Consider the following 14918-nt stretch of genomic DNA (forward strand, 5'->3'; position numbering starts at 1 on the left):
TCGATACAAAGTTGGCAGAATAATTGGAAAGATGGAGTAGTGGTCAGTGTATTTTTTTTGAGTTTGAGAATGGTTTGTAGTGGAGATTTCCAGGGATCTGTATTGGATCCCTTGCTTCTCCTGGTATATATTAATGACTTAGTTCTGATGTGTAAAATTGGAAGCACTGTAGATTGTAAAGACAATATAGACCTTAATAAGGACATAGACAAATTGGTGGAGTGAGCTTAGACAAGTAGGTGGCAGATAAAGTTCAAGATGGATTTTGATAGGAACAACATTGGCGGCAAGTACAAATTAGGAGGGCCACAACACTGGAGGGGATGCAGATGCAGAGGGACTTGGATGCATACGTGCACAGATCATTGAAGGTAGCAGGATAAGTGGACAACAGTTAAATAATACTTGAAGTATTTTGGGCTTGATCAACTGGGACACAGAGCACAAGAATAAGAAGGTTACACTGAGCTAGGGTGGTATGGTGGCCCAGTGGTTAGCATTGCTGGCTCATAGCCCAAGGGACCTAAGTGCAATTCTAGCCTCTGCTGACTGTGTGGAATTTTGTGTTCTCCCTGTGTTTGTGTGGATTTCTGCTGGGTGCTTTGGTTTCCTAAGGTTAGGTGGACTGGCCATGCTAAATTGTCGTGTAGAATTCAGGCTGGTGGATTAGTGATGGGAGAGTTGGGTCTGGGTGGGATACTTTTGTAAAGAGTCAGTACAGATTTAAGGGCTGAATAGCTTCTTTTCACACTGTTGGGATCTCATCATTATCCAGGCACTATTAGACCTCACCAGAGTATTGTGTCTAGATATGTAACACAATAGGAAGGATGTGAACACATTGGTTCCAGAGATGAAAAACCTCAGTTATGAGGATAGACTGGAGACAGTGGTACTGTTCTCTTTGGAGAGAAGGTGGCTAAGAAGAGATCCAGTAGATTTTCAAATCATAAGGGACTGGATAGAGTAGATAGGAAGAAACTGTCCCTGCTTGTGAAAGGATTGAATTAAGAGGGCAAAGATTTAAAGGAATTTGCAAACAGCAAACATGAAGCGTAAAAAACTTTTTCCACACAACAAATAGTTAGGTTCCAGAATACATTGCCTGAAAGAGAAGTAAAACAGATTGGATTGAGGATTTCAAAAGGGCATTATATGAATATTTGAATAGAAGTAATACATAAGGGCAAAGACAAGACAGGAGCACGGTACTAAGCCATGATGCTAGATAACAAAGTGTGAAGCTGGATGAACACAGCAGGCCAAGCAGCATCCTGCTGTGTTCATCCAGCTTCACACTTTGTTATCCCGGATTCTCCAGCATCTGCAGTTCCCATTATCTCTAAGCCATAATGCTTGTTGGATAGCCGAACGTCTCCTCAGATTTTGTCTTTGTCTGCCAGGACCTTCTGAAGTCCGCACGGGGCAGCAATTACCGAAACCGGGAATCAGTGCTGATCGGCATGCGTTGGACCCTCGGAGCTTAAAGGGAACATTGATAGCCATTACAAACATGGGGCCCAATAACCTCTTGCGATGGTTTATTCCCAACCTTTATGAGGATGCCAGTGCCCTGTTGTCCTTGCCGCTATTTTTAGTCAGGCATGTAAAGAGATGTCAGATATCTGCAAAAGCTTGACAATATTACAGGATCGAGAAATGGAATTTCATGATGTGGCGTATACTAACGCCAACAACAGCCATTTGTAAACTCTCACGCTCTGTAGTATATTCATGCAGATTTAGTGCTGCATAATTTCATCTATGACAGTGTTTTGTAATAATTTATTACTTCAGCATTTCGGATTGTTTTTGAAGATCATTGTAGTCGCTCGCCGTTATGTTTAGAGTCACGGTGGAAACAAATTTAAAATATGTTAATTTGTATACCAATTAAATAGTTGGCCCAAATGGAATGTATGTGTTTGGAGATTCGGTGGATGTTTGTGTTGGGGCGGGGGAACAATTTTTTTGTCCTTGACAAGATGCGCTAGTGACCTTGTTGATTATTCTGGGAGAGACTGAACAGATTGAAAAAGCAGTGGGAAGCAAACCGGAAAGCTAGTGCAATGTGAAACGGGCAGATGAGACACAGAACCTAACTCGATTGCAACTGAAGAGTGGACTGGCTTATCATTTTTAAACGCTTATTTTTAAGTACTAATATCAGCTTATGGTTTTATTTTGCAGGGTAGGTAATTGAAGCCTGTTTGCATGTTGTTGCAGGCTGGAGAGAGGACTTGAATTGTGGAGCCGCTGGAAGGTCATTCTGCAGCGAGAGTCTTCCGTGTGTGTGCGGCACCTGGACACTCTGCTGGAGACCGACAGATCAGCGGGAGAAAAACAGTGCTTGCGAGCGACAGCTTTCTGTCCTGGAAATGCCTCTCTCGATTAGGTTTACGATTAAAACCTTACACCCGGAGCATTTGTCTCTGCATCTTTTAAATCTGTTAGTTTGTGTTGCTTTGTTTAATTGACACATCAAAAATATATTTTGTTTTGCAATTTTTTTTCTTATTTTCAAAAATAGGACGAACTTTTTTCTTTAAAATTGGGGGTTGCAGAGCTTTAAGAAGATTCAGTCATCTGCGACAACAAATTTCAAGGGTGAACGGGCAGAATCAGAGTTGGGCAATTGATGGGATTTAATTGAACGCAGAGCGGCGCTTTGGCTTCACTGGTACAGTAGATAAAATTGCTTTTGATTAGCGAATATATACTGGGTATACTTACGCAACTCGGAGATTTCCCCAGGAGAGCGCTAAAAACAAGTCCAGAGAGACTTCGGTACTCGTCCACGACCCTCTTCCTCTGAGAGACAATGTATTCGGATCCCTCGGGGAGAGATCTGTTGGGAAACAGAACCCTGTTTTTCATCTTTATTTGTTCTTTTGCAATAGTCACTTTGCTGCAGCAGATTCTCTACGGCAAGAACTACATTAAAAGGTAAGAACTTTTGTCAATGATGTTTTGCCTTCTAATAACTGACAATGAGCGGTTTACATATTTAAAGAACTTGATGGCACAGCAGTTTCTAATTAGGCAAAGTTTAATAATTTCACCTGAATTGCCCACTTTTCTCCCAATATTATTTTTCTTGTAAAATGACTGCACGGGGGCTGTGATTTCCATGATGCCGTGAACTCCATTTATGGACCATGCCTCCATTCCCTCTCATACATGGAATATCTCCATCTATGATCTGAACCAGAAAATTTAAGCGTACTTCCACAGTATTCATTGTCGTAGTGAAGCCCAATGATGCTTTTTATTCAGTGCTTAGAAGCGTGTATTTTTCAGAATAAAGTCAATGCATAGAAAGCATTGTAAGATTAGGCCCAATCAAGGATAGTAGTGGTAAGTTGTGTGTGGAGTCAGATGAGATAGGGGAAGCGCTAAATGAATATTTTTCAACAGTATTCACTCTAGAAAACGACAATGTTGTCGAGGAGAATACTGAGATACAGGCTACTAGACTAGCTGGGATTGAGGTTCGCAAGGAAGAGGTATTAGAAATCCTTCAGAGGGTGAAGATAGATAAGTCCCCGGGGCCGGATGGGATTTATCCTCGGATCCTCTGGGAAGCCAGGGAGGAGATTGCCGAGCCTTTGGCATTGATCTTTAACTCATCATTGTCTACAGGAATAGTGCCAGATGACTGGAGGATAGCAAATGTGGTTCCCCTGTTCAAGAAGGGGAGTAGAGACAACCCTGGTAATTATAGACCAGTGAGCCTTACCTCAGTTGATGGTAAACCGTTGGAAAAGGTTAAAAGGGATACGATTTATAATAATCTAGAAAAGAATAAATTGATTAGGGATACTCAGCAGGGTTTTGTGAAGGGAAGGTCGTGCCTCACAAACCTTATTGAGTTCTTTGAGAAGGTGACCAAACAGGTAGATGAGAGTAAACCAGTTGATGTGGTGTATATGGATTTCAGCAAGGCGTTCGATAAGGTTCCCCACAATAGGCTATTGTACAAAATGCGGAGGAATGGAATTGTGGGAGATATAGCAGTTTGGATCGGAAATTGGCTTATTGAAAGAAGACAGAGGGTGGTAGTTGATGGGAAATGTTCATCCTGGAGACCAGTTACTAGTGGTGTACCGCAGGGGTCGGTGTTGGGTCCACTGCTGTTTGTCATTTTTATAAATGACCTGGATGAGGGCGTAGAAGGATGGATTAGTAAATTTTCAGATGTCACTAAGGTCAGTGGAGTTGTGGATAGTGATGAAGGGTGCTGTAGGTTGCAGAGAGACATAGATAAGCTGCAGAGCTGGGCTGAGAGGTGGAAAATGGAGTTTAATGCAGACAAGTGTGAGGTGATGCACTTTGGTAGGAGTAACCAGAAGGCAAAGTACAGGGCTAATGGTAAGATTCTTGGTAGTGTAGATGAGCAGAGAGATCTCAGTGTCCATGTACACAGATCCTTGAAAGTTGCCACCCAGGTTGACAGGGCTGTTAAGCAGGCATACAGTGTTGTAGCTTTTATTAATAGAGGGATCGAGTTCCGGAACCAAGAGGTTATGGTGAAGCTGTACAAAACTCTGGTGCAGCCGCACTTGGAGTATTGCGTACAGTTCTGGTCACCGCATTATAAGAAGGATGTGGAAGCTTTGGAAAGGATGCAGAGGAGATTTACTAGGATGTTGCCTGGTATGGAGGGAAGGTCTTACGAGGAAAGGCTGAGGGACTTGAGGCTGTTTTCGTTAGAGAGAAGGTGGTTGAGAGGTGACTTAATTGAAACATATAAAATAATCAGAGGGTTAGATAGGGTGGATAGGGAGAGACTTTTTCCTAGGATGGTGACGGCAAGCACGAGGGGGCATAGCTTTAAATTGAGGGGTGAAAGATATAGGACAGATGTCAGAGGTAGTTTCTTTACTCAGAGAGTAGTAAGGGAATGGAATGCTTTGCCTGCAACGGTAGTAGATCCGCCAACTTTGGGTACATTTAAGTCGTCATTGGATAAACATATGGACGTACATGGAATAATGTAGGTTAGATGGGCTTGAGATCGGTATGACAGGTCGGCACAACACCGAGGGCCGAAGTGCCTGTACTGTGCTGTAATATTCTATGTTCTAAAGCCAGACTGCAAATATTGGTTGAGGGCCAGGTTCCTTCATTTATCTTTAAAGTTGACAAGATCATATTTAATACTCATGATGAGCTCCATTGGAAAGGTGGTGGTCTTTCACCTTAAACAGTGGTGATACAGCCCTCACAATGATAATGGGTAGGGATTGTCAGGATATTGTCTTGCTGAGCTATCCAAATTGAGATGGTGCATGAAGACTGGAACTTGGAAATGATTATATTTCCAAGATATTACTATGCCTGTACTTTTTACAGTGAATAAAAAATTGAGAGGGGCAGTAGAAGGAGAAAGGAAGAGACAATTTGTATTTAGTGTGAAGTTTTTCATGACATTGGGCACCCCATCAGTTATAGCCAATTAGTACTTTTTGAATGTGTAATTACAGTTGGTTGTAATATTGGAAACAGGGCAACCCAATTCTGCACAGCAATGTTTCAAAAACAGAAGTGTGATATTCGTCAGCTGGTCTGAATTAGTGATGTTGGGTGAGGATAAACGTTGGTCAGAACAGAGATTTCCCCTGTTCTTTAAAAGTGTCTTCGAATCTTTTGCATCCATTTGAGATGTCTCCTGGAAAGTTGGCACCTCCAACAGTGCAGCACTGTCTTTGTATTGCAGATGACAAGAAGATCACAGATGACACGAAGATTGGTGGAGTAGCAGGTAGTGAAGGGGACTGTCACAGATTACAGCAGAATATAGATAGATTGGAGAATTGGACAGATAAATGGCAGATGGAGTTCAATCCGGGAAAATGTGAGGTGCTGCATTTTGGAAGATCTAATTCAAGAACGAACTATACAGTAAATGGAAAAGTCCTGGGGAAAATTGATGTACAGAGAGATCTGGGTGTTCAGGCCCATTGTTCCCTGAAGGTGGCAGCACAGATCAATAGAGTGGTCAAGAAGGCATACGAAGGCATGCCGACACCCTCATCCGCCTAGCCAAACTCGTCCTCACCCTCAACAACTTCTCTTTCAATTCCTCCCACTTCCTACAGACAAAGGGGGTGGCCATGGGTACCCGCATGGGCCCCAGCTATGCCTGCCTCTTTGTAGGATACGTGGAACAGTCCCTTTACCGCAACTACACAGGCCCCAAACCCCACCTCTTCCTCCATTATATTGATGACTGTATCGGCGCCACCACTTGCTCCCCAGAGGAGCTCGAACAGTTCATCCACTTCACCAACACCTTCCACCCCAACCTTCAGTTCACCTGGGCCATCTCCAACACACCCCTCACCTTCCTGGACCTCTCAATCTCCATCTCAGGCAACCAGCTTGTAACTGATGTCCATTTCAAGCCCACCGACTCCCACAGCTACCTAGAATACACCTCCTCCCACCCACCCTCCTGCAAAAATTCCATCCCCTATTCCCAATTCCTCCGCCTCCGCCGCATCTGCTCCCACGATGAGGCATTCCACTCCCGCACATCCCAGATGTCCAAATTCTTCAAGGACCGCAACTTTCCCCCCACAGTGGTCGAGAACGCCCTTGACCACGTCTCCCGCATTTCCCGCAACACATCTCTCACACCCCGCCCCCGCCACAACCGCCCAAAGAGGATCCCCCTCATTCTCACACACCACCCCACCAACCTCCGGATACAACGTATCATCCTCTGACACTTCTGCCATCTACAATCCGACCCCACCACCCAAGACATTTTTCCATCCCCATCCTTGTCTGCCTTCCGGAGAGACCACTCTCTCCGTGACTCCCTTGTTCGCTCCACACTCCCCTCCAACCCCGCCACACCCGGCACCTTCCCCTGCAACCACAGGAAGTGCTACACTTGCCCCCACACCTCCTCCCTCGCCCCCATCCTAGGCCCCAAGATGACGTTCCATATTAAGCAGATGTTCACCTGCACATTAGCCAATGTGGTATACTGTATCCATTGTACCCGGTGTGGCTACCTCTACATTGGGGAAACCAAGCGGAGGCTTGGGGACCGCTTTGCAGAACACCTCCACTCGGTTCGCATTAAACAACTGCACCTCCCAGTCGCAAACCATTTCCACTCCCCCTCCCATTCTTTAGATGACATGTCCATCATGGGCCTCCTGCAGTGCCACAATGATGCCACCCAAAGGTTGCAGGAACAGCAACTCCTATTCCGCTCAGGAACCCTGCAGCCCAATGGTATCAATGTGGACTTCACCAGCTTCAAAATCTCCCCTTCCCCCACCGCATCCCAAAACCAGCCCAGTTCGTCCCCTCCCCCCACTGCACCACACAACCAGCCCAGCTCTTCCCCTCCACCCACTGCATCCCAAAACCAGTCCAACCTGTCTCTGCCTCCCTAACCGGTTCTTCCTCTCACCCATCCCTTCCTCCCACCCCAAGCCGCACCTCCATCTCCTACCTACTAACCTCATCCCACCTCCTTGACCTGTCCGTCTTCCCTGGACTGACCTATCCCCTCCCTACCTCCCCACCTATACTCTCTCCACCTATCTTCTTTTCTCTCCATCTTCGGTCCACCTCCTCCCTCTCCCTATTTATTCCAGAACCCTCACCCCATCCCCTCTCTGATGAAGTGTCCAGGCCCGAAACGTCAGCTTTTGTGCTCCTGAGATGCTGCTTGGCCTGCTGTGTTCATCCAGCCTCACATTTTATTATCTTCCATTTAATGGTTAGTTTTCTTTTCCTAAAATGACTTAAATTGTGTGTATCTCATGTATACCACAGCTTAATTTACTGTAAAATTTAATGCCTACCATTTTGGTGTGAATCAGTAGACAGGTAATCCAGAGACTGGCTAATGCCCTCGGGATGTAGCCCATGCAAGTTTAATTCAGTTTTTAAAACATCTGGAATTGAAAACTAGTCTCAGAAATGGTAAGTGTGAAACTATCATCAACTTTATTAAAGGCCACATCATTCATCAATTTTTATTATTGAATAAAATCTACCATTCTGACTGTTTATGTGTGACTGTCAAGGCCAATTAGAGATGAACAACAAATGTTAACCATACCAATAATGCCCATATCTCACAGATGAATACAGACAACCTGGGGTGGTTGGGGTAAAGATGTAATTAGAAAGAACTTGTCTTTACACCAAGATATCTTGGTGTTCTACAGCCAAAAAATGTTTTCATAGAACACTTCCATCGAAAATCCATTAAAGCTACATCCATAGGGTTTTGTAAGAAATGCAAATATACCAACAGTCCCTTTCTCTTCCCACAGTAGTTTGAATCCTCTACGGAAAATGTTAATTCTTGCAATGTCAAGCTCTATTAATTCAGCAGCCAATTTTTGCGTCATTCATAGTGTACACCCTTGTGGCACATTGATGGTAGGTGGAATTTAATGCCCTCTCCTGTTGTGGGTTTGGTGGTAGGGTTGGAGGGTGGCATTTATTCAGGCAGGAAGGTTCCAGTCGGGGACCAACTGCTGCTCCGGTCATGTTCAGGATGGCAGTGTTCATGGATAACTTTCCTGCCATATCATCAATTAAAGCACTTAAGTCCCCATTTAATACCCAGTTAGGGGCCTCATCATAGTACTGCTGGTATTCAATCAGCTCTAAGCAGGGGCCTTGTTGACGGGAGAGCCTGATTAATAAACCTTATTGCGGGGTGCTGAGCTCATTTTTGTTCTGAGATTTAATCTCTGGTGGAGGGATACAGCATTGGGGAAAGGGAACCCTCTCAGAGACAGGGACCTTCCCTTGCTGCCAACCCCCATTCTTTTCTGCCTTTTATTTCTGAACCTCTTACAACAACACATACTTGTGCCCGTAGTCTTTCATAATTGTGGAGCTTGTGGTGCATTTTCAGCAGCAACCATCACTTCCACTGTCAGATTACTGAGGAATAACATGCAATGCCTTGCAGCCAGCCTCTGGTTGTCATATCTGGTGGGTGGAATTTCTATCCAGGGTCTTTGATCTGAAGGAAAATTCACCAGTGACCACTTACTTGTCTAATTGGACTTAAATTGGCAGGTCTAACTGATAATAGGCAATGTGGGTTTCTCACCAGCTGTCTGGTGTTCGTTGAGACCCTATCTCCTGAAGTAACTTCCACCTAATATGTGATGACAGATTATTTGAACCTGGGAGTGCAATTCAGATAGTCCTCATCTAATGCCCTATATTACATTTTGCCAGAAGGCAGCATTGAAAATTGTGACCTGGAACAGTCTTACTAACCTAAGTGTGTGGAGGTCAGTTGTGACACCCGAAAGTGTGCTATCTCACCCTGTATTTAGGATTGAACTTTGAGAGCATCCTGTTTCGTTAGCATGTCATTGCCCACAGCCGTATGCTGCAAATACACTGTACATGAACAGAATTAGCAGAATTCATCATTGTTCTCAATAATTACAAATCACCATTTAACTTGAAGCCACAACACAAAAGCAAAGTCTTCATTTCTTGTATATTGTAGTAATTAAATTGGCACAACACAATAGCCATAAGCTGGTAGTGTTTTTCTAAAAATAACTGACACTATTTTGCACGAAAATAAAAACTCAAGGGAGCTGCCCAAATAGGACAGAGATGAGAATACCTTGTTTTGAGGATTATGAATCTGTGGAATTCTTTACCATAGAAACTGTAGAGACTGCAGCATGAGATTGACAGATTTTTTATGACTAAAAGTATTGAGGGTTATGGAGTTGGCAGGGGGGAAGGCAGGAAAGTAGAGCTGAGGATTATCAAATCAGCCATTGTAGAACAAACTTGATGGGCTGAATGGCCGACTTCTGCTTGTACACCTTAAGGTCTTTTAAAACAAAACCCTAAATACACCTTACACAGACTGGTGCAATCACAGTTACTGTGTGTTTTTGTTTTCAAATATGCAAAGTTGGAAAGTTTTAACTAGGCAGAGTTTTAAAAAATTCATTCACAGAATGAGGGCATCACTTGCTTGACCGGAATTTATTGTCCTTCCCTAGCCCGTCAGGGGAGGTAATGGCCTCGTGGTATTATTGCTGAACTGTTAATCCAGAGACCCAGATAATGTTCTGGGTTCCTGGGTTCAAATGCTGCCATGGCAGATGGTGGATTTGCATTCAATTTAAATAAAAAATCTGGAATTAAGAGCCTAGTGATGACCATTATCAATTGTTGAAAAAAATCCATCTGGTTCACTTATGTCCTGTAGGGAAGGAAATTGCCATCCTTACCTGGTCTGGCCTACATGTGATTCCAGACCCACAACGTGGTTGACTCTTAACTGCATTCTGGGTAACTAGGGATGGGCAGTGAAGCCTTCATCCTGTGAGTGAATTAAAAAAATTGCCTAGAGGCCAGTTAAGAGTCAACTCTTGAGTCAAATGTCATTAGAATCTTAACTGCAGATTTTGTTTTATTATTGAATTCAAATTCCACCTTCTGCTATGGTCAATTTTGAACCCAGGTCTCTAGAACATTACCTGGATCTCTGGATTAATAGTCCAGTGATAATACCATTACCTCCCCCAACTATCTGATTACTACCTTCCTTACTGCTGAGCATTCAAGGGAATAGAGAAGAAGAGTAGACCATTCAGCTAATCAAGCTTCATATCTGATCACTTAGCTCAGCACCATATTCTCGTGCTATCCTCGTATCTCTTGGAGCTGTTAGTTGGTTCGTTGAGCTGATGGGTTTTCATACAAATGTTTAGTCTCCCTTCTAGGTGACATCTTCAGTTCTGTTAGCCTCAGTTGAAGCGCTGTCCTGTACCGCTCTGAATTTGCATGGTTTGGTTTGTCATGGTGGGCAGTCTTGTTTCCGATTTTGTACCGTAGTAGTATTTAGGTCGGGTTTATTTCAATGTGTTTGTTAATTGCATCGGTGATTGAAAACCAGGCCTCCAGGAATTCCCATGCTTGTCTCTTGACTGAAGAAGTTCCTCCTCGTCTCGGTCCTAAATCACTTTTATTTTGAAAGTGAGAGCTCTAGTTTTTGGTCTTCATAAGTATGGAAACCATCTTTTCCATCTACTCGATCTCTTTAAGAGCAAATTATTGCAGATGCTGGAATCTGTACTGAAAACAAAAAATGCTGGGCTCTGTCATGTCATCCGGACTAAATTTTAGCATGCTTTCTCTCCATGGCTGCTGCCTGACCTGTTGTGATCTCCAGCATTTTTTGTTTTCACTATCTCTTAAGAATTTTGTTAGTTTCTGAGATCCCCGTGCTTATGACAGTCTATCAATTCCAGGATCCAGTTTGGTGAACATTGCTGCTGTGTTCGCAGTATCTCTTTCGTCCTCCATCTGCATCTCTCTTTCTGTCCTTTTCTCATGTAGCCTTATTAATCTCCCCATCTTCTCCCTGTAGCCTCCCTCTGCCCTTTGTGCCCCCCCAACCCCTTTCAACGCCCTTTCTCTCTTTTTCTGTCTCCCTGTCTTTTCCCCCGAATTATTGCAGCTTCTTTCTTGCTTGTGCCTCTTGCTCCTGGTCAGGTAGACACAGCTGCCCAGCCTTGGCAGCCCTAGCAACAGACTTCCTGATGAGCAACACCCAACCCCCTCCTGGACCTGGTAACCCCAGGGGGGTAAGCATTTTTAACTCCACTTCTTGTCCTTCCCTGTCAAACCCGATCCCGGTAACCCCCAGCTCAAGGACTCCCCAGTGGTTAACTTACTTTCCTTTGTTTTTGTTCATTATGCTCGCTGTTCCACTGTTGTGACTGGAGGAGCAGCAACCCAGCGATTTCCAGCCATTCTGATTACAGAGGTGCTTTCCTCAGAGCTACTGGTTCAGTAAGTGTGTTCATGACAGCAGATCATGTAGACCTCACCCTCTAAGAAGGATTTGAGCAATAGGGAGAGGCTGAATAGGCTGGGGCTATTTTCCCTGGAGCATCAAAAGCTCAGGGATAACCTTAAAGATGTTTATATAATCATGAGGGAAATGGACAGAGTGAATTGCCAAGATCTTTTCCCCAGGGTAGGGGAATTCAAAGTGGAGGGCATAGGTTAAAGATGACAGAGGTGGGAGGAAAAGGGAGGTGGGTGCTGGTAGTGGGTGGAAGGGACCTAAGGGCAACTCTTTCATGCAGAGAGTGGTGCATGTATGGAATGAGTTGCCAGAGGAAATGGTGGAGGTTGGTGTGTTTACAACATTTAAGAGGCACCTGGATTTATGAATAGGAAGGGTTTAGAGGGATATGGGCTAAATGCTGGCAAATGGGACTAGATTTATGTAGGATATCTGGTCAGCATTGATGAGTTGACCAGAAGGGGTCTCTTTTTGTGCTACACATCTGTGACTCAATGGCTGTGATGAGCTGGCACCTTGTAACATCAAAAGCACTGAGGCCTCTCAGCTTATCCAGTCTGCATTAACGTATCCTGCACTTGCAGTAGTACTGCTCCCTGCCCTAGTTGCACCTGCGCCTGGTATCACACTATCTGCAGATTCTGCTGCTGGTCTGTCCTTTTAAAATACATCCATATCAGTAGCTGAGCTGGTGACGGTGACTATTTAATCAAGTAACGGTGCTGTGTTGTCTTTATCACTCTGACCTTCAGTCTGTTCTTGGTTTTGGTCCACTGCCCGTACCTGGATAAGACGCTTCTCATTGATACCTGAATGGAAAAAATTGCGAGGTAAGAAATAATTGAGGATGAGCAGGGTAGGGTGGAAGGGAAGAGATGCATGCTTCTACCATCCGCTTGTAAATCAAAAGAGATTGTGGGGAAAATAGGATATGGGAAGGTGGCCTGAGAATGAAGGTACAGTTATCTTTGACACTTTCAGCTCTGTTGCTAGCCAAGCCCTCAGCAATGGGCCTCCCAATAATGGTCAGCATCATCTCTTGCACGTGGGTTAGGGCATGGAGCCATGTCTATCTGGTTCTGGTTACACCGCAATGGTTCCACTTGGACACCGTGCATCACCAAGACTCTGAAATGTTTGTTTAGCTATGCAGTTGAATAGCTGGCAGTGTGCACAAACCATGAGATGTGGATATGAGGCTTGCAGAAGTGCTAAGAGCATGAGGATGAGGTGAAGCACATGAATGTTAAGTATGAAGCCTGATTGAGCGAGGTTATTTGGTGAATGATGTGGGTGCAGCCATTTGTTGAGTGTTTGAGGCTAATGGTGCAATTGGTTACAGTCACTAACCATGACCACTTGTGTGTGATTAGTGAGCTTGTGTCATTCTACTACAGTCCTCTAGTCTTCATTCCATGGTCAACTTCTAGAACCCTTCCCGTGCTCCATAATCACTCCTGTTGTGACTGGACAGTCAGTTTTCCTCACCTGCCTGTGGTTACAGGATAACTTGTCTCCTTTTAACTTTCTTCACCAGTTCTTCCAGGACAGCATTCAAAATCCTCCCCCAGTGTGTCATCCTTCACTTTCCCAAGTCAGAATCTGTTCACCCATAATTTTGACAGCCACTGGGTGCAATGTTTTCATCCTTGCTATGAGGCTGCAGATCAGGCTGTAAGAGATGGCCCAGGTAAGCAACCAGCTCCTTGCTAAACACAGGCCCCTCCCACTTTACTGCTGGCTGAGATGGAGGTGGGAGAAGTGCACCCAGAATCCAGAATGAAAAGCCCATGAAACTTGTAAATGTCACACATCGGTTGGTCTATCCTTGTATATTTCAAAATGGAGCTCCAGCAGACCAGGAGATCCTTTCCAATGTTACTGGTTTTTGCTGGGGTTTTTTACTCCCCCCTGTTTGGTGAGGTACGTGATTAGGTTAACAAACAGAAACAGATTTTCCAGAAATTGCTGGAAAATCTCCTCAGGTCCAGCAGCATCTGTGGAGAGAAATCAGAGTTGACGTTTCAGGTCCAGTGACCTTTTTTCAGAGCAGGTTAGGTTAACATTACTTTGTTAATATTATTTAATAAAGGGTTAATATTTATTTAAACTCTTCGTGAGAAAATGACATGATCAGTTTGGCTGCCAGATGATTTTTGCATTCTGTTGAAACTTTTGGAAAATAAAATCAAATTAGCCTTTGTTAAGTGGACTTTTCAAAGACCATCTTTTACAAGATGCTGCTCCAGTTCTAACCTCATTTTGTTTTGCCTCTAAAGCCCTTGAACACAGGCTGCACTTCCCACTACACACCATTACTTCTGAAGTACCCAGATGATCTACCTGCTGTGATCCTTTCATCTGAAGATCTGATGCCAGATTTCATGTGCAAGCTGAGGTTAACTAGCTTATCTACCACTTTTCTTAATGTCTCAACATTTGTACGGTGATCTCTCCAATATCACGTCCTGGGTGAGACAACATTTCTTCGACTAACCATCAGGAAGTCTGAATGTAATATCTTGAACCAAATTCCATTACTTATTTAGCCATTACTTATCTAATCGCTGACCTACATTGGCTGATGGATCACTAACACCCAGAATTTAAATATCCCATTCATACCCCACATGGTCTTATGGTCTTATGGTCAAAGATCTTGCCCACTCTTCTATCTCAGTAACCAGATCCAGATTCTTCCAACTTTGGCCTCTGCAGGTACAAAACGTTACCAAAGGCCTCAAACATCCCAGCTATTTCACAGGAACTTCTGAGCAAAAGAGAGATTGAGACAGGTGACTGCAAACTCAGTCAAAATGTAGATTTTTAATTAACATCATTTTATTTTAAGTGTTTATGTGAGAGAGAGGAAATGATCGAAACAGAGATTTACCAAGTCACAGAATGGTTTCAGTGCAGAAGACAGCCTTGCCTATGCTGAGTCTCTAAAGGAACAGTTCACCCAGTGCTACTCACCTGGCCTTGTCTTAAGACCTGCCTGATTTTTATTATTTGAGAATTATGCACTTCCTTGCATCCACACTTGGCCTGTACATTCTAGATTCTAACCACTGTC

At 44.0% G+C, this 14918-nt stretch overlaps 1 protein-coding gene across 8 annotated transcripts in view; it reads left to right on the top strand.

Annotated features, from left to right (window-relative positions):
* The first annotated feature begins 1413 nt into the window (after positions 1–1413).
* Positions 1414–14918, top strand: part of st8sia5 (ST8 alpha-N-acetyl-neuraminide alpha-2,8-sialyltransferase 5) — a 50829-nt gene continuing 37324 nt past the window's right edge. For 2 of the 8 annotated variants that reach the window (XM_048555818.2, XM_059649862.1), the window contains exon 1: positions 1414–2946. In XM_048555818.2, the coding sequence (XP_048411775.1) occupies positions 2822–2946 (125 nt within the window). In that variant the 5' untranslated portion in view covers positions 1414–2821. Of the gene's footprint in view, positions 2947–5719; positions 5765–10505; positions 11824–12594; positions 12673–14121; positions 14315–14918 lie in introns of those variants that run through there. The other 6 variants (XM_059649868.1, XM_059649867.1, XM_048555898.2 and 3 more) reach the window with 6 other exon arrangements.

The sequence above is a fragment of the Stegostoma tigrinum genome, chromosome 1 (genome assembly GCF_030684315.1).
Source record: "Stegostoma tigrinum isolate sSteTig4 chromosome 1, sSteTig4.hap1, whole genome shotgun sequence".
Taxonomy (NCBI): Eukaryota; Metazoa; Chordata; class Chondrichthyes; order Orectolobiformes; family Stegostomatidae; genus Stegostoma; species Stegostoma tigrinum.